Source organism: Liolophura sinensis, chromosome 6 (assembly GCF_032854445.1).
Source record: "Liolophura sinensis isolate JHLJ2023 chromosome 6, CUHK_Ljap_v2, whole genome shotgun sequence".
NCBI lineage: Eukaryota > Metazoa > Mollusca > Polyplacophora > Chitonida > Chitonidae > Liolophura > Liolophura sinensis.
In genome coordinates, this window is record NC_088300.1 from 40618224 (window position 1) to 40644551 (window position 26328).

The 26328-nt window shown below is 38.4% G+C and overlaps 2 protein-coding genes across 2 annotated transcripts; one reads left to right on the top strand and one right to left on the bottom strand.

The window, feature by feature from the left end:
* Positions 1-503: 503 nt before the first annotated feature.
* Positions 504-16740, bottom strand: LOC135467203 (uncharacterized). Its single transcript, XM_064744968.1, has 14 exons — positions 16491-16740; positions 14401-14521; positions 13700-13812; positions 12912-13057; positions 12200-12302; positions 11418-11536; positions 10629-10851; positions 8114-8298; positions 7168-7293; positions 6840-6952; positions 6285-6431; positions 4791-4971; positions 3243-3392; positions 504-2814 (listed from the first exon to the last, which is right to left on the bottom strand). Exons 1-14 carry the CDS (start codon positions 16738-16740, stop codon positions 2557-2559), a joined length of 2235 nt encoding a protein of 744 aa, XP_064601038.1. The 3' UTR covers positions 504-2556.
* A 254-nt stretch (positions 16741-16994) lies between these two features.
* On the top strand, positions 16995-25978 carry LOC135466854 (uncharacterized). The gene is made up of 6 exons (XM_064744603.1): positions 16995-17117; positions 17606-17728; positions 19404-19529; positions 20750-20899; positions 21479-21645; positions 25232-25978. Exons 2-6 carry the CDS (start codon positions 17609-17611, stop codon positions 25326-25328), a joined length of 660 nt encoding a protein of 219 aa, XP_064600673.1. The 5' UTR covers positions 16995-17117; positions 17606-17608; the 3' UTR covers positions 25329-25978.
* Positions 25979-26328: the final 350 nt, after the last annotated feature.

The window sequence follows — 26328 nt, forward strand, 5'->3', positions numbered from 1 at the left end:
TTCTGATTTATAGTATGATGTAGTGGTAAATGCCGTAAGTACTTTGTGGATTTGATACAGTCATTAAAAAAAAAAATTATCAAGCTGATGAGTTGGTGTTGGGTTTGTGCTCAGAGTACTAGCAGTCATAAAAGACCAGAGTGTAATACTTACTTCATGACCACTGAAGCGGTCTAGATCTCAGTTGAACGTAAGCTGGTAAAAAAAAAACAAAGAAGAAACGACAACATCTGCCAGTGACACCATATGATATATCTGACAAACCTGAGTCTGGCAAGTGTGCAGGAGCTGGATTTGAACAGGTGACCTCATTTGGCAAGCTCTAGTGATCTGAACCAAGACATTCACAGTGGACACCAGTCAGTTTTCTAAGGTGCTAATGAACAGGTAAAGCAGGATCATAATTCCATATTCTTAGGTAGTAAAAGCCTATTAATAATCCCTCAACAAGACAAACATAACGAAAAACAAAACAAAAAATAAAACAAAGACCATGACAGGGTGATGTTTCAGTTTTACTGACCTCACATTAAGCACAAAGTCAACGTGAGATGATGGAGTTAGTTTCTGTGATGTGACATGGCAGCTTACAGGATCAACAGGAATATGAATGTCCCCCTTGACATGTTGGATAATCATCATAGATCATACTACTGGCAAAATTTATTACTTCTTGTCCTTTATAACAACCCATCATTTATAAGTATTTCATACTGTCCACATTGATTTGCCCCAACATGCCACAAATTGACAACATGGTTTAATGTTACAATTGATAAACTGTACATTACTAAATGTTAAGCACTTAACAGGCAATAATATATTTACAGCTAGCTCAATACAAAAGCTACTTTCAAGCAATAAGAAATTAATTCTGTACTTGTCACAGAAATAAATGGATATCAATTTGTACCAAAAGCTTGCCTGATCAGAATTTTGCATGGTCAAACGGATCAAGGCAACAAGGCAACATGATTTTACCTGAATGTACATGTAAATGATAATTATATATTTATAATAATAAATAGAAATCAAGTACATGCAGTTCATATATAAATATGGTTACAACGAAATCTATGTACCATCAATTCACTGCCATCTTTGCACCGTGAGATGGTCACTGGACGGATTATAACTTGCACATGTACATACACATATATATAAAATTCAAATCCGATCATTTAAAATGAGTCCCTCCAAAAACAAATACCACCCTAACAATAGCTGCCCTGTACACAAATGACCTGTGAGAAGTCATTTTTCAGAATGGGCACTCATTGGCTGTTATGGTTGAAGCCTTATTCTCATTACCTGATAACTATGATAGGTTGCAGGCTCCAGTACAACAGACTGTCTGGCAGGAGTTGGTTGGTTCGTCATGTATCTGGCAGTTTACCACCCATAAACCACCCTTCTAACTAGCTCTGGTGACTGAAGAAAATGCTTTCTAGGTCCATACAACAAATACTTCCTTGACCAATGCTGGATCCGAAAATGCCATTTCATGTTAGAGAAGGTAGATGAAGTAAGGCAGCACAACATCTATTGATACTATTTACAGGGCTATGCTAAGAAAAATTAAACTATATGTATCTATATGTACACATATTCCGCACAAAATTTAAGCAGAAAATTTCTGATGAATAAACATGAAATAGAAAAGAATAGGGTACACACACTTTTTGAAACAGTGCATCTTTACGAAACTGATGGAAAGCTTTACCAACTTTGTATTTCCTATATGCAGTATTTATGGTGGGTAAACACTGTAGTGATATATTAAACAGGAATGTAGTTTAGCCTAACAAACACCTAGGCAACACACTTAAAGCCCTTTTTGTCCGCTTCGGGACCGGTAGATCCAGGATCAATCCTTGGTCGAGTCACACCTAAGACTTTAAAAGAGGAAGTTGTAACTTCCTCGCTTGGCGTTCAGCATGAAGGGGATAGTGCAACGACTGGTTGACCCGTATCAGTATAATGGCTCGGGCGGGGCGGCTTACTTGCCTTCGGTAAGTCGTCTCAGTGATGCAGCACTAAATAAAAGAGCGGTGGAAATCCGTCCTGCAACAAGGAGGCACATTACACGTGCATGCACCCTAATGATTCCTTCGTCGTCATATGACTGAAAAATTGTTGAGTACGACATTAAACCCCAAGCACTCACTCACTCACTAAAGCCCTTTTTAAGAATCTAAGAATGTCCTTCAATGTATCTTGTTCACCTTTCTTTTAAAGATGGACGGAGTATTATCACCACGATGAAATTCGCCATTTTAAGCGACCAATAAAAGGCAAGTTTGGATGGAAAATTACCCATCCATTTTTTCACTTTAGACAAGAAAGTACAAGTATATTAACTGGACAGGCTACCCTAAAAAAAAGTTAGAGGTTAACCCCTCCATGACCTGGGAAAATAGCATCATGATAAATCAATATCCGTCAATGTAAAACCTACAGTATATACAGACAGTACCACATGCAATACATAAAAACATTACTACTATACAAGACATACACATAACAATGTGGTAAGGAAAATCAACCATAGGATTACTATAAATAAGTAAATTTTGTTGACACCAATATTGACAATAAAGCTGATAATATCAGTAAAGTCTGTGGCTGGATTAAAGTGCCACTCCCAAGAGAGAATGGGTAGAAAAAGTCATATGGTACTTTGGCAAGAAACAATGGAGCCTCGGCATAGACTTCTGCTGCAGGCTGGGAGACATCCACAAACGAGACAGACTGGACAACCTCAAACCTCTGCTGGGCACTCTCAGTACCAGGCAGGCAGTAAGCACCGACACACTGGGTAGACAAGGGCAAAGGTAGACTGGTTAGAACTTAATCTATAATGCAAACTCCAGGGCTTAAAATTCAAGTTTGGGCATATTAAATTTTGTTTTTGGGCTCTGTTCAGTATCATGGCATCAAACACTCAAAGCCACACATTACAACACAGATACTGTTATTCTTCAACCTATTTCCGTGGTTATTCAAGCATATTCTGAGGGTATTATTTTATGTAGACTGAAAAAATTATAATGTATAAAGCCCTGAAATCTTTTTATTCACAACTTACAAAATGCAGTTTTGGTTGCAAAACTTAAAAGACACAAACTGCACTGATAGTTGCTCTTTTAAGAGGTTGAGGAATTAGGGTATGATAAGATGCACACAGTGCAAATGTACAACTACATGCACTGAAGGTGTCCTGACACAGCACACCTACTCACCTGGAAGGCAATGGTCTGTGGGTTCTCGTAGATGAAGGACACCCCCACTATCTTAGCTTGGGGGTTAGCCAGGGAGCCCACGTTAGCGTACAGTATCTGTATGTGCATCCCTAACACCATGTCTATACACTCTGCACCATTTCCAGCAACCTGAAATCGCACAACATTCATGTCAGTCCCAAAATCACTCACCTTAACACACTTCTCCCAAGAATCAGGCATGGGTTAATAGATTCACAGTGGTCAGTGTCCATCAATTACTATCTAGCAATCCCCGTGGTCAGACTTCAATTTCACTGAGGGACATGTACATGCCATACACTTCTATATCTGATATTGAGCCCCAGACAGTAGCTCTGTACATTTATGTTTAAATTAATTAATTCATTTCATTCATGTTAAACACTACATTTAAGAATATGTCACTCTACAGACAAAGGCAGTCAGTTAAACAGCTTGACAGAAGACTGCTGCAGGTAAGCCAGCAATAGCTGGATTCAAACACAACAGCCAAGAAACAGCCAGACTCTTTAAAATATAGCTGTTTTCATCGCCTTTTCTCCTTAGAGAGGCTTTCACCACAGAACAGCTTGGGTATAAGAGTTTAGGTGAACACAATATACGCCCCAACAAATGCATTTATTTGAAATGTATAAATGACTACCAGCAGCATTGTGGTGAGTACAACCCCTGAGGGGAATCTTCAAGGCTGTTGATGATAGACATGTGGTTACCATGACAACAGTGCAAGTGGAAAAATGTGTCCACCACAAATGAAAACTCTGCATGGAAAACAGAGTTGTAGCCCAGGCTCAAAATCATATCTATTTATATAGTATGTAGAAGGAAAATAGCTATATGGTTACGATGACAACCGCACAAATGGACAAATATGAGTCGCGACACAACGCCATCTGTGTATGTATCCACCAAAAATAAAAACTGTACGTAAAAAGTTAAAGCCCGGACACGAAATCATATCTATCTATACAGTATATACACAGAAAATGGCAATCTGGTAACCATGACAAGTGCACAAATGGACAAATGCGAGTTGCGACACATCCTCATCTGTTTATGTGTGTACCTGCCAAAATTAGAACTCTACGCAGAAAACAGTTGGAGCTATAGCCCGGACACGAAATCATACCTATATATAAGGAAAATGGCTATCTGGTTACCATGACAACAGCGAAAATGGATAAATGTGAGTGGCGACACATCATCATGTAGGTATCTATGTATCTGCAAAAATTAAAACTCTGTGGAAAACAGTTAGAGTTAGAGCCTTGACACGAAATCATATATATTTATATAGTGTACATAGGGAAATGGCAATCGTGAAACCATGAATATCATAGAAATGGACAACGGTGAGTTGCAACACATCGTAATTTGTGTATGTGTGTATCCACCATGAAAGAAAACTCTCCATGGGAAACATTGGCCTATTGGCAGGGGCGCATAAAAATTACAAAAAACAACTAATGATTAACAATACGATTTTGTGACAGGATTCTACATGTAATGGGTGCTGTCAAGACTCACAGGTGTTCTAGGTGTGTTCTGCACCAGAATGGAGACCCAGTCTCCCACAACGAGAGGGTCGGAGTTACCAAACGTAGCCACAGACCAGTTCGTCGGGGGGTTGGGACCATAGGGCCACAGGGACAGTAAGGCAATCTCCTGCATAAGTTGACAACCATCCGCCATATCAGACATATTGAAACTGTAACATCAAGAAAATAAGACTTCAGGTGAACACAACATACACCTCCAACAAATGCATTTGTTTGAAATGTATTAAGGAATACCAGCAGCATTGTGCTGAGCATAACCACTGAGGGGAATCTTCATGGGCATTGATATTAGGTATGTGGTTACCATAACCACCGCAGAAATGGACAAATGTGTCCACCACAAATGAAAACTTCATACGGAACACAATTGGAGTTGTAACCCCGACACAAAATCATTTCTATCTATATAGTCTATACAAGGAAAACATCTACCTGGTTACCATGACAACCAAGAAAATGGACAAATGTAAGTTGTGACACACTGTCCTCTGTGTATCTATGTATTCACTAAAAATTAAAACTCTGCGTGGAAAACAGTTAGAGTTGTAGCCTGGGCACAAAATAATTTCTACAGTATATATTACAAAAATGGCTGGTTACCATTACACTGTACAACCACGAAAATGGACAAATGTGAGTCGTGAGATATCATCATCTGTGTATCTACATGTATGTATCCACCAAAAATGAAAACTCTAAAACAGTTGAACTATTAGCCCAGACACGAAATATATCTATCTATCTAATATCTATCTATCTATACAGTATATACAGGGAAACTGGCAATGTGGTAACTATGACAACCACAGAAACGAACAAATGTGAGTCGCCACACATCGGCATTTGTGTATCTCCGTATCCACCAAAAATTAAAACTCTACACAGAAAACAGCTGGAGTTACAGCCCGGACATAAAATCATATCTATTTACGTAGTATATATAAGGAAAATGGCCAAGTATATTTCATGTTTAAGTTAATGTTTAAGTATATTTCAAAATAAAAGATATATGTGAGCATACACGACATTGCATACTGTAAGTATATTTCAAATTTATGTATATGATACATTTCATACAGAATGTTTTTGAGAGCAAGGATCACTTTTTGTGGTTAGATACATTTTCTGTGTGAAATGACAGCAAAGAAATGATCACAGTGTGATTTACTATGAGTTTTGCTATACTGGTATCATGTATCAACAGGCAGCTGACCTTGAAAACCTCATAACATTCTTCAAAAATCAACACTTTAATGCTCAAATGTTTGATGAATCTTTCCTTGTCTGTGCACTGTCAAATACTGTTAACTGTATATTGTTTTATGGGTTTTGATACATGTACAACAACTGCTAACATTGGTCAGGCTCTAATGGCTCTACATCACAGTAACACTACCTGTCCATCTCAGCAGAGGTAAGAACAGATGACCTTTGTTACTCTGGTGAAGAAGAGATATCACACCTGATAAAGCACCCTGATCTCATTTCCTCTCCGAACAGCACATTAGTCCTGCCTCCAGTTCCTGTGCTGCAATCTCCTGACACTGATGGTTTGAGAATGGTCAGGGAGTTGTCTTCGGGTTTGGTGCCGTTCTGTTGTACTGCCAAGCTAGTCAGAGGTTAAAGAGTCACACAGTGCAAGGATAACACATATATTAAACATTATGGAACTTTACAGCAGATGAAGAGTCCAACAACAAGAGACAACAAAAAACTTTTCCCCAGAGATAAATTTCAGAACAAGCTCAAAGAATAATTTTGATATTTCTTTTTTACAACAAGCATCAAGAAGTCAAAAGCAATATTTTATGAGCTCTGCTCTTCAGAATACATGTTACTGTACCAACTTCTTTACAACAATGCATCTTGAAGGCAATATTGTTGTTAGCTTTGCTATTTAGAAAGCATCATTACAGTCACAAAGAATAATTTTGATGTTCCAACAGAGAATATTGACGCTTGTGAAACACGTATGGCCAAACTCCATGAAATGGCATCACAGAGATGGTAAGGATACAGGACGACAGCATCTACTGGGTCCAGCTGTCTGACCAGCTGACCAGCCCTGACTGGCTGACCAACCACATAGCCCGGGTTACCACTCCACTCTACAGGCTCCGTCTCATTCACCTGTCAACATAAACACAGGGATTCATGATGACCACAACTCAGAGTAGCTCTGTTATTTAAACATCTCAATTTGTTCATAACAATGTGATCAGTGAGATATGGCTGCTGTTACTGTTGTAAATCATAAAACCATCTGTGACATTTGTCTATTCCTGTTAATCTATCAACTTTCCCCTACTATATCAGTAATACATGTCATCACAAAATAATCTTACCCCTTTAAACTGCGTGATGAAAGTCTGACTAATGGGGAGATCACTCTGTTGTAATGTACTGAACACAAATGCAACATCAACCTTGCTGATGCCATTCGATCCATTTGTAGTTATGGTGTACTCAACCTGAAAACAAAAGATATACTCCAATTAAAAATCCAGTATCTTCTATTGAGCACTGTACCCTGAATGTGTAAACACATTAATATTAGCTGCAACCTTTATATACATTATATGTCTCCATTTTATTTATTTCAATTGACTGACGTTGGTATTTAGATTTATAGGAAGAGGAAATCGGAGTGAAACCATCACCTATTGTCAGGTACCAGACAAATCTCCTGATTAAAAAAAGACGCATGCAACCTTCCAATATTCAACACAGCAAAATATTATTTGGATGCACAGAATGGTCTAACTTACAAGATAAGTTGACTATAACCATCCTTTGTGGTACATCATGGAAACTTGAAAAATGCAGAATTTAATATATACTTGCCACATGCAAAACCAGCAGGATCTGGTATCGACCAGTATCCAGAAGCAGTCATACATGTTCAGATTTTCTTTGACTGAAAGCTTCCACTTAATTCCATTCACAATGATGTGTGATGTATCACCACTCATCTGCCACAGATGACTACAAATGCTGTCTAAATTGTGTTTGAACCCATATTAACATTTATTAAATAGTCATGGGGCCATCATATCACATATACAGCCACACATTAACTTCCCAATGACTGCCCATGGACATATTGCCCTTATCATGTGATCAGTTCTGGGTCCATTACTGATTTGGTTTTGACTGGTTGCAGTTGTCCTAAGCACTAAGAACCTGTAATTATTTAAATGTTCCCAACATCCCCCAAAAAGTTGACATCCATGTTACATGTAGGTTACCAGTAATAAGCTAAAAGGTCACAGTGGTGACTTCTGACTGTACCTGAGTGACAGCATCACTACACTCTCCTGTGGTGTTGTTATACCGGGGTTCTGGCAGAACTGTAAAGTTACAAAGCTGAGGAATTCCTCCTGGTGAAGACACGCATGTGTGAGTAAGCTGCGGGATCACGTTCAAAACACAACTGTTGTTGTACAGGTCATCAATGCTCACAAGGTCGCAAAATCCTGAAACACCAATTATGCTTATTTTAGAACTTTTATGCTTAAATATATTTGTCAAGAATAGGAAGATATAGGATGTCCACAATTCCTTTAACTTTACTAAACTTTCTACATATTGGCAAAATTTGCCACTTTAAAAATTTCCAGCTTTTTATCTTTGGCTGCATTTTAGGGACCGGCTAATGAGAGTTAACCAACACAAAATTGTTATGAGGTGTAACAAAGGAATATGTTATTATCACTTAACATCACGCACGTACACATAAAAATCTCATGGTTATAAGAACCAAAGGGAATAGCTCAAAGATCACAAGATATATATGTATGTGATGACTTAAATACAAAGAATAATTTTACATTCTTCACTACATAACTTTGCTACATCTTAGTAGTCTCCATTTTAGAAGTGTTAGCAGGATGATAGATTCTACAGAAAACCACTCAGCCTCAATAAATGGTTCCACTAAGACAACATGGACGTTGGCAAAATGACAAGATTCCAGAAGCATGCAGTTAACAAATAATGCTACAGGCATGCAACATATGTGAAATAAGCCACACAGAATAAAAAGATACAATCACAAAGCTCACTGATATATGAATCCTGAATATTACCTGTACATTACATGAAGAAACTACAAATATGAAGCAGGTACATGAGAGATGTTTTCTTCTTAAAGGCAACAACATTTTAAGATAAACATTTTATGTTTAGATATTAGATTTAGATAGCTTTGTCAACAAAAGAGTTTGCAAATGCATTTATTTCGTACTTGTATATTTATACAAATTGTACATTTACTGCCTTTGCCCCAAACCATTAATTCCAATCTTGGATTTCTTTATTTTTTCCCCAAGGTAAAAGCCCATTTTGACATATCAAAGATGAGCCTAGATCAATGTTGTGTACTGGATGAAACTGGGATCAACTGATCTACATGGGTTTACAATGGCCAACTCAGCTCCAGGTCACATAACAGTCACATTTCTGTGTCACAGAAGGCACCAGTCATAGTTAAACTATGTGCACCGAAACTGAATCTGTCAGACACTCAAGGTTTTGTCATAAGTGTGATGTGTCAGCCCACTGCGTCGACTTGGACCCAGAAGCTTCCAATCACAAGTCTTACATCTTAAAGCTTACATCTGGCTTTTACATGTTAACCTGCACTGTTCTTAATTTTTATCCTAAGTCAATGGCTGTAAAGAAATTTTGCCTTGTGTCTCAGCTTTTCTTTTATTTACACTATTTCTTAGAATGTTTTTACTTTTACCCAAGAAATTGAAGCAAAAGTAATTCATTATGAAGTCTTCAACAAACCCTGAGTGTTCCACACATCATGAGCAAATATAAAATTATCTATTAACAGACCATGTCAACTTAACAAAGTTCTGATCATGTTAACAACAACCTGGCCAGTCATGCCATTTATCTTTCAGGGCTGCAGACATCCAGGCATTTGACATTTTACTCATGCCAACATGTTTTATTTGCAGACACAGAGTTGAAAACATGGTCTAAATAACGTGGAAGTTCATACAAAACTCACAGTCTCAGGCTTCCAAACCCAGGCTCTGTTTACATTTACCATTCACATATACTGTGCAGGTTGTTCTGTCCTGATTTCTGATTATTATCAGCTGTAAACCTCAGAATATCACCTAATGATGTTTTTTTTCCCATGTTATCTTTCACCTCACTGCCTGCTCATGTCTCCAGTAAACCTTTTTGTAAATGTTTTGTTTTTTTCTTGACAGGCAATTTGCATAATTTTCTGCATATACCACGTGAGAGTTTAGAGCATCACACAAATTCCCCCAAAAATAACCGAGAGCCAGCAAATCCCCTGGGCCTATTAGTTTATACTCCACAGACTTACTGCATGGATGATGACGTCATCACCTGCATGCACAATGCATTATGGACTTACAAAGGGGTCAGACTTGTTTACAAGATGGCAAGTGTGGTATTGTACTGCCCACCCACTCAACATACAAATGAAAATCCATGCATACCTGTAGGAGATGCATTGACAATGGCTAAAAACCCAAATTCTATGTTTAAAGAGCAATAACTCTAAAATAACTGCTGTGGCCCAACCCACATATCTCATGCAATTCCCCACATGGCCTCTGTCATGCCAGTTTCTTAACGCTCTATCCCCCCACACCATATGGCAAGAGAATAAAAAAAGGTTCAATAAAACTTTCGAACATATAAACAATGAACACAATAAAACCTTTCAATAAAACACTGTGCATCTTTTCTTTCCCGAAAAAATTAAAAATGTTACAAATGACCAATGAAAAGCGTGCAAAGACAGGAGTCAGACCTGGTTGAGGAGAAGAAAGCAGCAGAGGGAGGAAGTTAAACAAGGCATCGGCTGGGGGGGTGATAGGAGGTGGAGGCGTCATGCTCATTGGCAGAGTGGGTGTTATTATTGTGACGGTCACGGTTATCATTTCAGAGGGATCCGTGGTATCAGAATAACTCCTATTACCATTACTTATGCTTGAGGTGTCGTTTATAAAATAGGTGCTTAAGAGGAAGGGATTCTGTAAAAAGAGAAAACAAAAAACAAATTAACAGGAAGAGGCAATCAGATTATTAATACTCCATTTCTCGCCTATATGCGAGAACTTGAACTCATACAATGTCAGTCGCTTTATAGGTGGAGGAAACTGGAGTTCCCAGAGTAAACCCAGAGATGATGTGAAGATATGCAAACCATACTGGCAGAACACATGTTGCCTTCAACAAATGTTAAACTGCGCAATCTGCCCCACAAGTGTCATCAAGCACTTATTGTCTCTAAAGCCCTTGCAGTGAGTGTGGGGAAGTGTTAGTGTAAAGTATGAAACTTCTGTCTCTTAGTAACTGAAGGCCAAACATCTTAATCTACATGAATGGGGTTTGATCTCATGCACAAGTTTGTGAAGGATAACGTGTACATTCCGAAAGCAACAGAATAATAAAACAAAAACATACTAGTACATCCACAATCATGTGAAACATCATTTTTATTTTATGATTTGAATTTAATATAAAACAGCTATGATACAGTTGATTTGACAGCATCTTACAATTTACCCGTTGTACAGCCAAATTAGCGAATACTTACCATGACCACCTTAAACCCTGCATAATAGGTAGACGCTCTGATTGCTAATGATGTTTCACAGGTAGCTCCCAGATCTACCAAATCTCGGGAACAGGTAGATGTCTGGCCATACAGGTATGCTGTTATCAAGTAAGAAATAGTTTTGTTACTTTTATTTATTTTCTTATTTGTCATTTCATTAGTAAACTAAGCAAAGACTGTATTCGTAAAGGTTTTTCAAGAAAATTCTTTAACTGTCTTTGATTGTACTAATTTATTTCTTGATATTCCTGCTGCAAATTTCTGAAGAGGCAAGAAATTATTAAACATCCTCAACTGATTAATCACTTTGTGAACTGTGGATTTTCAGCTCACAACTATGTAAGCTGAAAGTGAACTACATCTAAAGGCATCAGAAATCTTTCATGAATGCTGGGGCACATCCAGGAATGTTACTGGTAACACAACCTCAATCACTGTTGAGGAGATTTAGTACACCATATGGCCAAAAGCCACCAACATATCTATCAGTGATGTGGAAGACTGGCAAGTTCAGGCTATGCCTAGTGTAAGCTGAATTTAATATAGGTGCAGAAGATATATTCAAGTGTGACCAAAGCTGCTGCGTATAACCCAGGAAACCTTATTTCCACTGTCAGCTGATCAGCTTTGATTCTGTATAAATCCTGACCTCCTGTCTCAAGATACCTTTGTGTTTTCTTTCAATTTAATTTTTATACATGACATTCTCATGTAGCACAGTGTTTATTGAAATGTTCTGTGATGATGGAAGCTCTCTTTACCTGCTGGATTGTTATCATCGCACACAGAGGAATGAATGCCTGTGGGTAAGCCCAGAACACCTAATGCATTGTTCTTAAACACAGTGTATATTGGGGCACCACTCTGAAAACAGTCATACGCAATCACTTATTATAGTTCACACAAACAGCTACTTTTCACGTCAGATTAACATTATTCTTTTTCAGCCTCACGACATATGATATGTTTATTTACTGAAAAAACAAATCTACACTGGTTGGATTAGCCAATTTCAGAGCTTCACAAAAAGTGTAATTTTATTAGTCTGCACAGAATAATGCCATAAGGTTGAAGAATTACAGTATGTGATTTCTGCACTGAAGCAATTGGTTGAATGAATTGTCCACTACAACAAAGGCCAAAACAGTAATTTGCTATATCATATATACTGTATTCTCTACTTGATGTCTTGAGGCAAATCTAGAAATTTAACAATGGTAAAATAGATTATAGCATACAACAGGCCTTTTACTGATTTGAACATGATTGATCTTAAATGTAGCATTAAATGGATTAGTGTTACACTCCTCTCCCACCCAGCCCCAGCACTACCACCAAACGAGAGAGAATGCCTACCTGGCCTGAATACTTCAGCATATATTTCGTACTTAAAGAGATTTAAGAATCAACGAACCCAACAATGAGACAATCCAAAACCAAGCAAACCAGAATTCGTTATGACAGAAGAAGTACCTGATATAGTTGGGGGAACTGTCTGGGGTCCATTCGTGACCCTGTTTGGAATGATGGGCCAGCGTATCGATTGATATACATGTCTAGCCTGTCAGTGTCATCAGCAGTTATAACATCGGGGATATTGTAGTAATTCCTTTTAGCATCTTCAAATCATAGAGCAATTATAAAAGAAAGTATGAAACAAGAGATTAACATATTTTTTTTCATTCTATATATATGAAAAAGATGTTTGATAAATCAGTGTTACTGTGAATCTTCAAACTTTTCAACGTCCAGGTTGTTCCATTGGAATTTATGCATACAATTTAACATATTATGAAAATAATGCTAAAATCATTTGTTTGAGTCACTAAAGAAGCAAGCCTCATGAAACTGTTCAAACTATTTCTCTCCACGGGGGCCTCAGTGGCTCAGTTGGTTAGCGCGATAGCGCAGCATAATGACCCAGAAGCCTCTCACCAATGCGGTCGCTGTGAATTCAAGTCGGGCTCATGCTGGCTTCCTCTCCAGCCATAAGTGGGAAGGTCTGCCAGCAACCTGCAGATGGTCGTGGGATTCGCCTGGGCTCTGCCCGGTTTCCTCCCACCATAATGCTGGCCGCAGTCGTATAAGTGAAATATTCTAGAGTACGGCGTAAAACACCAATCAAATAAATAAATAAATTTCTCTCCACTCGGTAGTTCTCACAGAATGATTCAAATTATTGGTTGCCGACACAGATAAAGTTCTATTTACATTCATATATAAATATAATTAATTAATTACTGTAATTAAAATATACTTACAATTGTCATAATAAACACAAAATAATCCTTCTAGGGTTGTGTTCTTCTCAAATGGAGTATTATGTATAATTATTACATCCCTCTGGAAACATACTTTGTCATCTGTTTTAGATCTGGATACACACAAACAGCAAACATTTATTATATATATGTAAAATATACATTTCTGGCAAAAAACAAGCATATCAATACATGTATCCAGTTAATGAGACAAATAACAGACCCATAATGTTATCAGAAAATATTTCACAATGGAAAAAGTTCCCTGCCAATTGCTGATTACAGTACACAATAAGTCTTTGAAAAAATTTAACATACAAAGTTACTCTTGGTACTGAAAGTCCACACAACCTGAAAATGAAATATTTATTTATTTGATAAGTGCTTAAATCCAGCCTAAAGAATTTTACACTTATTCAACTGCAGTTAGATTTATGGGAGGAGAAAAACAGTGCCCAGAGTAAATCACATAAATTTGCTTGGTACCTGACAAAACTTCAGACTTAAAGCCACAGCAGGTGTAGCCAGAGCTGGAATCAAACACATGATCTCAAAGGCATCACAACTACCCTGTAATTGTGAGAACTGGCAAGGCCCCTGCATATGCAATACCCTACTACATAAAACATTAGTGTATGAGCTACATGCACATGTATTTAAATACTATTTCATGGAGATGACAAGTAAGAGTTTTAACTTACAAATAAGAATTAGGCAGGCAATACGAGAATGCCAGCCTATCACTGTCAGAGCAGTCTGTATCACAGCAGCAGTTGACATCACAACCATTACTGGTCAGGTCACAAGGACATGGGCCGAGATCTGTAATATTAGTCAGGGACAGACACTTGGTTGAAATATAAGAAGCTACCCCTCGCACATCATCATCATCATGTCATGGTTGGTGGCAGAATATGATATTTTCTGTCAAAGGTTGATTTCAAACCTATACCTGGTGTGTCCTAGCAATTAAAACGCTAGACCACAGAAAGTTCCCGACCCTCTTCACTCTCCACAATCAGGTTCAATAGTTCCAAAATCATGTTGGAAAAAATTCTTCTATACCTAGTATTTACAAACTCTCCATATTACCAGAATTGTACAAGCAACATTTGTGACCTAATGATTTAGTCAGTCTTACTCAGAGGTTCACATTAAAATGTTTACACCTCTGTAAATAATACCCAGTTGGATTAACACTGGTAAAGACATTAGGGAATGTCAACTATGCTGTAGAATTAGTCCTTCTACATGGGCTCAACACGGAACCAATTTCAATGTGGTTCGCGGTCACAGTACCCAAACTTGCCTACCTTTTCGAGTTGAATTAAAGGACAATAAAATTTAAATATCAATCAAATACCACTGAAAAGAGTATGCATTTCCTCGTAGGTGCATGCCATAAAAAAATTCCAGTATGTACCTCACATTGATAAATTATAAATAGAGTCAGTGCCAAAGTCCGCTGTGGGCATGTCCATTTTGCCTAAGAACTATTCCTGAAGTCTTCTGTGTTAGGAGAATTGCCGTTGGAAACCGCCGAAGTGCAGTTCATACATTTCCGGTAGACCTCTTCTTCCCAGAAGATTGCGAACTGTACAGTTCATTTTCCACTTGACGATCGAGAAGCCGGAATGTTGGACATACGTTCCGTGTTTACACAAACAAGCCGGCAGTTTTAATGACTCTCACTAGCTGAGAGGCAACACGCCCCCAGCATGAATTACACAATGTTAAAGCGATTTATGCCAGCTTTGCCGTTTTAAGGCTTCATGTGTATGGCGAGGAAAAGTCGCAAAATTATCCAGAAGGCACCACCAGATAGAAAAAATGTGCTCTTTTCAGCCTATAGTGTCATGTTTTTAAGTTTTCTTCTCCTTTAAAAAGACTGAAGTGCTTACGGACGGCAATGGAAATACAATAGTTTTTCTGTTGGATTTCAATGCAAAAACTTGATACATTTCCACACCACAAGTACATAACACTTCAAAATGGTTGTTGACAACGAGGCACTCCACACCACCCCGTTCTAGCAGTCAATGTGACCACAAGGCAGAGAGTTAATTTATTAGTTTCACTGGTGAGGAGAGTCAATTATGAGTACATTATTCAAGATTCCACTGGAAAATTCCATGAGTGGATTAACTGAATTTTCTGACAAGAACTGCACCATGTTGTCAGGCCTACGATAATAGCTACTGCAAGCTCTAGTCAGAAAATTCGGACTATGAGTGGGAAGGAGATGGGAGAATGAAATTTGCGCCATGTTTTTTGAGAGGTGAGGATGGACTCCTTACAACAAATGACAGAATTTTGTAATAGTACACTAAATTCATGTAGAATAGATGGACTACTGGGCCCAGTTTGAAAGTGTATCAGCTAATACTAGTATGAAGTCATATTTAAAATTTTTTGCCAAATACTCCAACCAAAGCATCTGTCCAAAGACAAATTATAACAGCAGCAGTTTTAGTTCATATTTAATATAATGTTACACAATTTTTATTAGGCTAAGCGCAAAACTGAAGACTTGGTTTATAGTTAAATCTGGTATTAGGTGTTAAACCAATTCTGCACTACCGTAGTGCATCCAAACGGACTCAGTGTCTTATTTTAATATTCTGACATTCATCATAACGCTGAGTCCTTCGCGGCACATCTGCGCACTTCAACTCAATGGGACCGATTTCAATGGAGTACCCCATGCTCGCCTCCTCTCAGGATAAGATTAATTAGCTTGGACATACCCCCACCCTCACCCCCTACCAAACCACTTGGCTGACCCACACACCTGCATTTTGTGGGAAAGATGTCTGGGGGCTTGAAGTAGGAGCTGGCGTTGTCTGGGCTTGTGTTGTAGCGGCAGTCGATGGAGCCGGGGTTGGAGTAACTGTAGCGGCAGCACTTGTAGGATTGTTAGTGCTGTCCGTACTTGAAGACTGCGCGCGGACATGATGTACAAGAACAGTAAGCCAGAGAACGTATACAACAATGCATGATGTCGTTCTTCCTTTTCGAAAAACCCTCTGAGTTGCCGCCATGATGCTTGGGGAATGCTAGGAAACGGGGCTGATGGGTAAAGTTTTCGCCTAAATAAAGTAACAGAATTTTATCGAAAGAATTTAAAATTCTACATTCTAAACATCAGTAAAAGAACTGAGCTGTATATCTTTATTTATATCTGAAATGTTAAAAGTATAAACAAATATTTGTCACGCGTACCTTTCGTGAATTTACACCAAACAAATGAACTACGTTATATGTACGAGCACTCGGGTAATCACGTGACCTGTGGGATTCTGGCGGCGCCAAACAAAGGCCGGTGTGTGTTTTGATCCGATGATTCGGCGTGGGTGCGATTTTCTTTAAAACTGATACACGCGAGTGTGGGATATTTCATTGACACTAACCGTTCCATGTAAGATCCTTGCTTTTCAGTAATCATTTACAACAATAGCTTGTTCTTAGTGGAGACGTCACTGTGCATTTTGTGTTTTCACCTCTCCTTCGACCTTTTCTTCATCTTCATGACAGTATAGGCTAATGCCTTCCATCAGCCACATTTGAAACGTTGCTCGTTAGCTTTGCTTCTGATTGTTACTAGACTGGTAAGTTTACATTTGAGTATGTACCCATTCATCATATAACACTAGATTGTTACTTTGTAAGTGAAACAGACAGGTTAAAGCTATGTAGGTTACATGTACAGGTCTAGCAATTCTAAATATAGCTCACAGTATACAGTTCTAGGAAGACGGAAGTATTTGTACACCCCCCACCACCTTACAAGCCAATTAATAAGTCTAGGTGTATAAAGCATAACGCAGCTTAGTACAGTTGTTGCTGGAATGAAAAAAAAGTTTTGTCAAAAAAACCAAAAACAAGGTTTCATTTTATTTTTTACAGACAATGCCTGCTTCAGATCTAGTATGGGACCCATCCAGTGGTCCTGTGTTTCAAGTGTATGGCACAAAGCGAAAGTCCTCATTTCAGGAGACAGAACCTCAAATGTCAGATGTCAGTATGGAGGTAAACCATTTGAATTATTGTGTTCTTTTAATGTTCATGCGAAAAGAGCTTATTCAAGGATAAGAAGGACACTTATAAATACGTAGTAGTTCACATATTCAGGTTCCTCAACAACACAGACTACAAATACTTTCTCACGTGGGAACGCGTTTGTGGATAACTTTTGAATGAGATAGCAAACATGGTAACTTTTAGATGAAGCAACTAGATTAGAACTGTCAGCAGTAGAAGTTTGATCATTTACAAACCACTGTGTCCCTCGGTGAGTGCTTTGTGCAATGTTAGGCTCCCAGTGTTACAGGAGATTGTCAGGTATGTGGAGTACAAACAAAGCTTTCGTTTCCCTGAGATCCTAACCCTAGCAGTGAAAACACATGGATTTACTGTTTACACTCACCACAGCCATCATGACAGATAGGTTTCGTTTTAACATGGGGTGATGATTATAGAGGCCTGCAATCTCCCAAGGAATGATGGTGAGGCCACTACGTACAACGCCAAAATTGTAGCACGCATATTTGTATTGGCATGTAGTTTCGCAAGAGACATGAGAAAAGTGCCTGAGGTGTGAGTTGGCAAAACTCTGGCACTACTCTCAAGAAAATCAAATAGAACATTGTGTAGCTCTACCCTGTGGTGTTAGTGAAGGTGTAGAGGTATGTGGAACTGCAAAACAAAGGGTTGGAAATGCTCAGATATGTTTGACCACCTCATAGATGTATAAATGTACAAGGTCAGTGCTTGTTATGATGTTTTTCCTGAGCTTTCTGGCAGGAAGGAAGTTTCTTCGCTTCCATCACCATCGGTTTCATCCGAGGAGTGGGTGAAGCCAACCTGCTTGGTATGTTATTGTATTTCTAAATCAGGTTACATTTGTTAAATCAGGCGTCAGCTTTACTAGTGGGGTTAACCAAAGCATAGTTGTCACAACCAGCATTGGCAAACCATCTTTTAACAGTAATCCAGCAATTTAAACTTTTGAATCAAGTCGAACCAACATCTGCCATGTTTTGAGAACTTGAATTTGCGCCAAGGCACAGCAAGGTCCCTGCTGGCTGTGTGTAATGTCAACTGTTGACAATGAAATTGACACCCTTATATTTGAAAGCAATAAAAAAAGCAAAACACAAATAAATTCACAATGAAAAGGTACAGTGGAATAAATTTGTGAACAGCTATCAGGTACTTTGCTGGGAATTTGAATTCAAAACATGGATGGAAACCGATGGATTATTGTTAAAAGACGGTTTACTGATGCTGGCTGAGATATAGCTACACTGTGGTTGACTCGGGAAATCTGTGCATAGCAAATGTAAAGTAGGGTTCAAGATGTTATCTGTAGTGAAATCATCCGCGTGGAAGTCTATGTGACCAGTGCTGGGCGCTACGTTATTATATGTAGTGTCCCAGCTAGCGGAGCTCATAAATGTCCAGTTTTACATAATGAGGACCATTTCGCACATGCCTTACATGCTTGCATGAACTTTGTAATAAGCTCTCATATCAGGATTGATGGTGTGGCTTTGCTATATGGTGTGATCAGTATTCGTTAAGGAATTCTGTTCACAAATACACTTCAGAGATTTTTAGTATAAATAGGTATGGCAGTTTATGAAAGATTTTGTTAACCATGTATGTTATTGCAACTCTTACAAAAGCCTTATTTCTCTTCCAGCTCAACAGCATGTGTAAACGACGATGCATGCAGAGAACAGAACCTGAAGGGCTAGAAGTCAACCACAATGATCCAGATCTCCATTCCTTACAACACTGCCAGTCCATGAGCACTCCCCATAACCAGGTCAGACTCAGCCAGATGGGTATCTTTCCACACTCATTAAGATATAGAATGGTCAAATTTTTTGTTAAAAAAAGCCTTAAAAGACTTGGTTGCAGTTGGCCCTAAAGGCCATAAGACAGTAGCTTATGTCTCCTAGGAGTTTGGTGGTTTTGTATATCTTTAAACTACATATGTGAGTGTGTGAGTTTCTATTAAAAACAGTTGAAAAGGGCCATTTAACTGCATTTTCACATCTGGTATTCTGAAGTATTCAGACTCGATATTTTTCAGCACCCGTATTTTTTAACGGTCTCAGTATTGGTATCATGTTTCACAAGAAATGTCATTCCCTGCTTGCAATGTTCTTGGCACCTTGGTGGAAAAGTAGATGGGCAGTGCTCCCTGGCAAGGTCTTGCATAAAGTTCAGTGAAGGTGGCTTGCCTTATATTAGTACAGTGTGCATATCTGTAGTTTGCATAGGCTGGTGGTTTGCCAATGGCACTTCAGGTTTCTCTGAGCATGAAAAGCTGGTGACCATTGTATAAGTGCAGATTCTTTAGGAAAGAGTTAAAGGAGAAGAAAACTTTAAAACATGACACTATAGGCTGAAAAGAGCACATTTTTTTCTATCTGGTGGTGCCTGCTGCATCATTTCGCAATGTTTTCTTGCCATACACGTAAAGCCTGAAAACGGCAAAGCTAGCATAAATGGCTGAGTCCATCACGTCCTCCATCTTTAATACCGTGTAACTTATGCTGGGGTGTGTGTTGCCTCTCAGCCAATGAGAGTCATTAAAACTGCCGGCTTGTTCGTGTAAACTCGGAACGTACGTCCAACATTCCTGTTTCCGATCGTCAAACGGAAAACCAACTGTACTGTTCGCTACCTTCTGGGAAGAAGAGTTCTACCAGAAATGTACAAACTACACTTCGGCGGTTTCCGACGGCAATTCTTCTCATAACACAGAGGACTTCATGACTAATTCTTAGGCAAAATGGAATCCCACTGCGGATTTTGGTGCTGACTTCATTTATAATTTATCAACTTGAAGTACATATTAGAATTTTTTTATGGCATGCACCTGCCTGGAAATGCATACTCTTTTCAATGGTATTTGATTGATATTTAAATTTTCTTCTCCTTTAAAAATAAGTACAAGATTCGAGAACGTTTTATCTGAACTTAGTCATTTGTTACTTTTACTTCTACAATTAATGACTTGTTTTTATTTTGTGATAGGCAATGGACCAGGACATGGAAACCCAATCCCATAGTCACCATCACTTGATATCTGTACAGTCATACTATGGAGGCCCTCAAATACAACACATGCAATCCCAGCCAAGTCAAGCCACAAATGACCAATATCCAGCTCATATGACAGCAGAGGTAATCTCCCTTGACTGTAACCACTAAGTATGACAGTTACCTTTATTCATGCAGTGTTGTTAACTCGTGGATTATTCTTTCCCCCCCTTTTTTTTTTTTTTTTTTTTTTTTTTTGACACAAACAACCTTATTTCTTTTGTAAACTTGTTTGTATTTCTGTTAGTTATTAGATCAGTTGAAGTCCAGCTCATGCTGACTACCTCTCTTGTCATACGTGGGAAGGTCATCATCATGTAGATGGTGGAGGGTTTCCTAGCACCATAACGTTGGCTGCAGTTGTAAAGTGGAATGTTCTTGAGTACAGCGTAAAATATCAATCAAATAAATAAATAAATAAGAAGGTCATAAAATGGGAAAAAATGCAATGGAAATAGTCAGTAGTTATGTTTGTAATTAATGTACATTAATATAAGAATAATTAACTGTCACATGTTATAAGTCGTATACTCTCTGGATAACAGTAGTTAACTTGTCATCCTCATCTCTCAGTGCTGACACATTCTTTACCTAATGTGCAAAGATTTGTGTTAGGCAGGAAAGGGGTCATGTATCATGTCATTATGCTTTGACATGTTTCAGAACAATATGGTTATGGATCTATGTGATGAAACATACATGATGTTACCAGAGAAAACCAGGAGTGAGAGGGAACAAGAAGCAGCACAAAGCCTCATGGACTCAGACTGTACTCCAAACCAACAGCAGTACCACCATAACTCTCTAACTTTCTGTGATCCTAACTGCGTGTAAGTATTCTTTGTGGAGATAAAATGCTACATGTCTGACTGATAACTCTTCAAACTGCAATTTCGGAATTCACCATTTATCTGAATGCTTCCAGCTTTGAGGCTTAGAAATGCTTAAAGGTAATACTGAATTAAGGTTATCAGCTTAGGCAGTCTCCCCTTGCTGTCATCAGGCAATGTCTATGTCCAAGGCAGATGAAAGTGAGCCAGAATAAATCAAAATTACAGAGAGACAGTCCTGTAGCAAATATCACTGTTAACATAGTATTGTATTGATGTACATTTCCTTACTAAAATTATAAAACACGACCAGTTTATTTATGATAGAAGACACCTCTTTTAGTTGTGGAGCACTTCCTAACACCCAATCTGTACCTTGCTCAATGCCTTTCCTCAGATGCAGAAGGCATTTGGCGAGACCAGATTTCATCTTGCAATAAAGATGTGAGTTTCATGATAGGGATTAATTTTCAATATATCATCCGTGTTATGTATAAACGTTGGGGTTTTACTGATCCATTTACTTCCCTGCATGTGCTTATAATCTATTTGGAATCCTGTATTCGTATCAGTGACCTGTTAAAGTGCAATCACACAGTGCAATTGTGTGTGCCCTCAGAATTTGACTTGGCGATTGAAAATAAGATGTGTGCATTTCGTGTGATTGTAGCCTGCGACAAATTCAGTCATCTGAATGCAGCTTATTAAATAAACCTATCTTATTTTTTCATTGCACTTGTCAAATTAGAGGAGTGGATGCAGCACGGGAATCCAGCTTCATATAGTATATAGGTCCAGTTCTATTTAATATGAATCATTTTGCACAGGTTGGAAAGTTGGTATCTCACGTTTGTCATTTGCACAAATGATCCTTTGAATTGCATGTTGCTTACATGTATATCAGAAGTATTTAAAAGAAAAAAAACTTTGTGGTTTCACATGAAAAACAAAACAGAATGAAAAATGAAAGGAAATTCTCTAATTCAGGATTGGGTAGTGTTTACTTAGATGATACCATTTCAGTCTTTCATTAAGGCTTGGCTTCTTTTTCATAACAATTACACTGGCTTACGTAAATTTGAAAGTTGTTACAGTGGACTCTCTCAACACCGACATCTTTATTAACTGACATCTTATGAAAACCAACAACATTTCGTGGTCTGTTTTCTGCTCCATTTGACAGTAATGTTAACGGCCTTCAGTAAACCGACTCTTGTCTATTCTAAACACCGACAGTGCTTTGTAGTACAAATATTCCCAGTGAGTGTGGATCTGACGGAGTCTCAGTTTGGCTTCAACTTGCCTGCTTGCCAGGTGACTGAAGATCAAGAGAAGGGAGATAATCTGCTTATGTGCACTCTGCCCACTTCAGCAGGTGGTGATTTCCTGTCTTGATACTGTATGATACCTCCTGCGGAGATAAGAGTTTAGTCACTCTGTAAGTGAAAGATGAATCTGACACTGAGTAGCTCAATGACAGAATAAAAATGCCTCAAACAACAGTTGCCATCACAATTTCCCCTGCTATTGCCCTGACAACATGCAACCATGGCCAGTAGACCAGCATGGCATCGCCATGTGGAAATGAACTTAAGTGATAAAGTTCAACTTATCCAAGCTTACAAAACATTCCCTAAGCCCACACAAACTGAATTCGCTCACCAGTTTCCAGTTGGCCGTTCAAGTGTGAGTGACATCCTAAAAAGAAAACAGTTTTATTTGGACAAATACAAGAAGAATTCCAGTGGCAAGAATAAGCGATTTAAGAATGCTTGTAAATTTGATAAAATCAACAACCTTGTATGGCATTGGTTTGAGCAAGCCAGGTCGAAATCCATTCCTATATCCGTCCCATTAATCCAGGAGAAAGCTTTAGTGTTTGCTCAGCATCTAAAGATTGATGATTTCAAGGCTTCGCCAAAAAGCTGGAAGTGCTGTTTTTCTGTGAAGAATTTTAAAGTGAAAGTAGAGTGCAGAAGTGAATGAAACAGACGTAGACGACTACTGTAAGTACATCGCTGGACTTGTTGCCCATTTCTCACCAGCCAGCATCTTTAACTGTGACGAGACTGGGTTGCTCTACCATGCCCTGCCTGATAAACCCTTTGCCCGAACAGGTCATGTTGCAAACGGGACCAAAGTCTGCAAGCAACGATTAAGCATTATGTTTGCCTGTAGTGTAACCAGAGAAAAACTTAAGCCACTCGTGATTGGAAAATTTCTAAAGCCACGGTATTTTAAGAACATTGACTTATCAAAGTTGCCCGAGACCTGGGGTGCCAATCGAGCTGCCAGCCGACATCACCACGGAGGACATCATAGACATCGACCAGACAACCGACACTGAGGCTATCTTTGGGCCAGAGTGCGAGGCAAAATTGCTGACGGAAGCAATGGATGGTGTGGCACAGGGAGATTTTGAGGAGGATCCCGACAGTGAAATGATGGGGGCCGAGATGGGTTACTCTGAAGTCTTTTTTATGAATTTTTTTACTGAAGCAAATTTACAAATGCTGAGGAATTTTTCTGCAGCAAAAGACCAGCAATTGTTGGACCACATGCAAATCATGACCTCCATCCTGAAGATATCATAGTCCGCCAGTGCTTGAAGAAGCAACAATCAACCCTGGATCGATTTTTTGTAAAGAAATTATGTGTATATATTAGAGTAAAGTTCAAATCAACTTCTTTCCATAGTTGCTATACATCATTGTGTTTTTACCAAGTTTAATTAAACGTATATATGTATATGCAATACCCATGTTGTTGTTGTTGTAGGCTACACGCCCATATTTAATACACAGACCTCTTGTCTAACCGGACATTTTTGTTAGGTCCCGAGTACGGTCGGTTTACAGAGAGTCTACTGTAGTACGCTATTCTGTTTTCAGTGAACACATTAAGGCATTTTTTGTGTTACACTTGTAGGATGAATGATACTTTAATTGTGTAATAGGCCTTCTGAATGCCATGTAACTCATAAAAGTTGTTAGCAGCATCTTCCGAGGAAATATACAGGGTTTAAATCATGGTTAGGCCAGGAATTATGCTTGGATTGTTTGCAAGGCAAGCTGCAGGTATGGGCAGAGGGTGTGAAGGGTTTTCTGCCCAGGGATGTGATGCATGTCATTTGGGTTTCTGACTATTAAACCTACAATACTGTGTGCTAACTATACTATCTCTTCAAAGTTCAATTGCTGAATGGTTTGTGGTGTTTGGGATGCTATATTCATTGCCTGTTCTACTAAATAATTGTAGTGTTTGACATGTATGTAAGGGGAATACTTTGTTGAATGAAATAGAGGCCAAAGAAGGCTTATTCATTGTTCCTAATGCCCTTATTTAGAAATTTTGTCTTAACAGGTACAGGTTTTGCTTGCTTTTGGGGAAACTTATATACATATGTGTGGAAACAAATGATTGAATTCTGTTGTCTTTGACTGTGAGATGCTGAACTAGAGGTCACATACTTGGATTGCTTAATACAAACTTCAGTTAAATGTTCCCAGCCGTGAAACAAGTTGTTTGAAATTAATGATTGACCTTTAGATAATCGCTTTTTCATCACTCTTTTGTGTGTTTGTAGGGGTGCCAGAACAACAGGGCCTAAGGTGCGGTGTTACTGCAAACCTTCCTGGGATGGAGGGATGGATCTCCGCCCCTACGTATCAGATTATTATTAATTGTTGCTGTGCATAGGTCTGTACATTGTATATGTATGTAGGGTTTCTGAGTGTGTCAGATACCCATCAGTGTTCACTGCCTCATCAACTGGGTATGTATAAAGTCATATTTGATGATCTGGCCAAGAAGTGCTGGAATTTTAGGCAGCAGTACAAAGTCTGGTTGAATTGTCTTCACCACAGAATCAGAAGTCACTTCTTTCATTCAGAGATTTATACATAATATTAACCAATTTCAAGAAAAATTTGCCTGTGTAATATGAAGTGCTATACATGTCTTATTTCTTTTAAAAAATCTTTTCTAAAGTAGTCTGCAGTCATACAAGTATACACTATTTAAGATTGAAAATGAATCTCAATGTAAGAAATGAACATGTCAATCAAAGCTTAATGATGTTTTTGTTTAAGTCCCCCCTGCTATATAAGATTATTACTCCTCATTATTGTGGCAGTTGTTATTTGTATACATGGATGATTGTCTGCTTTTCGGAGTGACATTATTTTTGGACAAGATTTATGTTACACTTTGCTTTGCTTATAGTTGTATTTGAGTTATATCTGTTTATGGTTTCAATGAAACCAATGTTAAAATCTGCATTGTTCTGAAGTTGGATCAGATTGAGACAGGCTAGTCTGTGTTTATATTACATAATCATCATACTACTTTATCAAATGGTCACTGTTTTATCCAAGTTCGTCGTATCCAAATGTCTTTGCCTAGTTTGCCGTATCACTGTGTGTTCTATTCACTGGATATGAAGTCAAAATTTGCTTTTCCCATCAACTTGTGCTAATATTTTACATCATATGCCAATTTGCCTTTGTTGTCTAAAAACCAAGATGAGTACATGTAGTTGGAAACACTAAATTATTTCTTCATTGGTTAAGACAAAATCTGACTGCCATTGTCATTATTGTAATAACTTATTAAAGAGTGCAAGTTTTCACCTTACTGCCAGTTACCTCATAGACCAATTTCTTACATTCGAACTTAAGATAT

Bases quoted from the DNA above. Each gene is read 5' to 3' on its own strand.
- LOC135467203 (XM_064744968.1), bottom strand. From the start codon at position 16,740: ATGGCGGCAACTCAGAGGGTTTTTCGAAAAGGAAGAACGACATCATGC. The intron at 13,813-14,400 runs GTAAGTTAAAAC...GTGTGTATCCAG, and splicing joins TGCCTGCCTAATTCTTATTT to ATCTAAAACAGATGACAAAG. The intron at 4,972-6,284 runs GTGTGATATCTC...TTGATGTTACAG, and splicing joins AGATCAGGGTGCTTTATCAG to TTTCAATATGTCTGATATGG.
- LOC135466854 (XM_064744603.1), top strand. From the start codon at position 17,609: ATGCCTGCTTCAGATCTAGTATGGGACCCATCCAGTGGTCCTGTGTTT. The intron at 17,729-19,403 runs GTAAACCATTTG...TTTCTCTTCCAG, and splicing joins TGTCAGATGTCAGTATGGAG to CTCAACAGCATGTGTAAACG. The intron at 21,646-25,231 runs GTAAGTATTCTT...GTGTGTTTGTAG, and splicing joins TTCTGTGATCCTAACTGCGT to GGGTGCCAGAACAACAGGGC.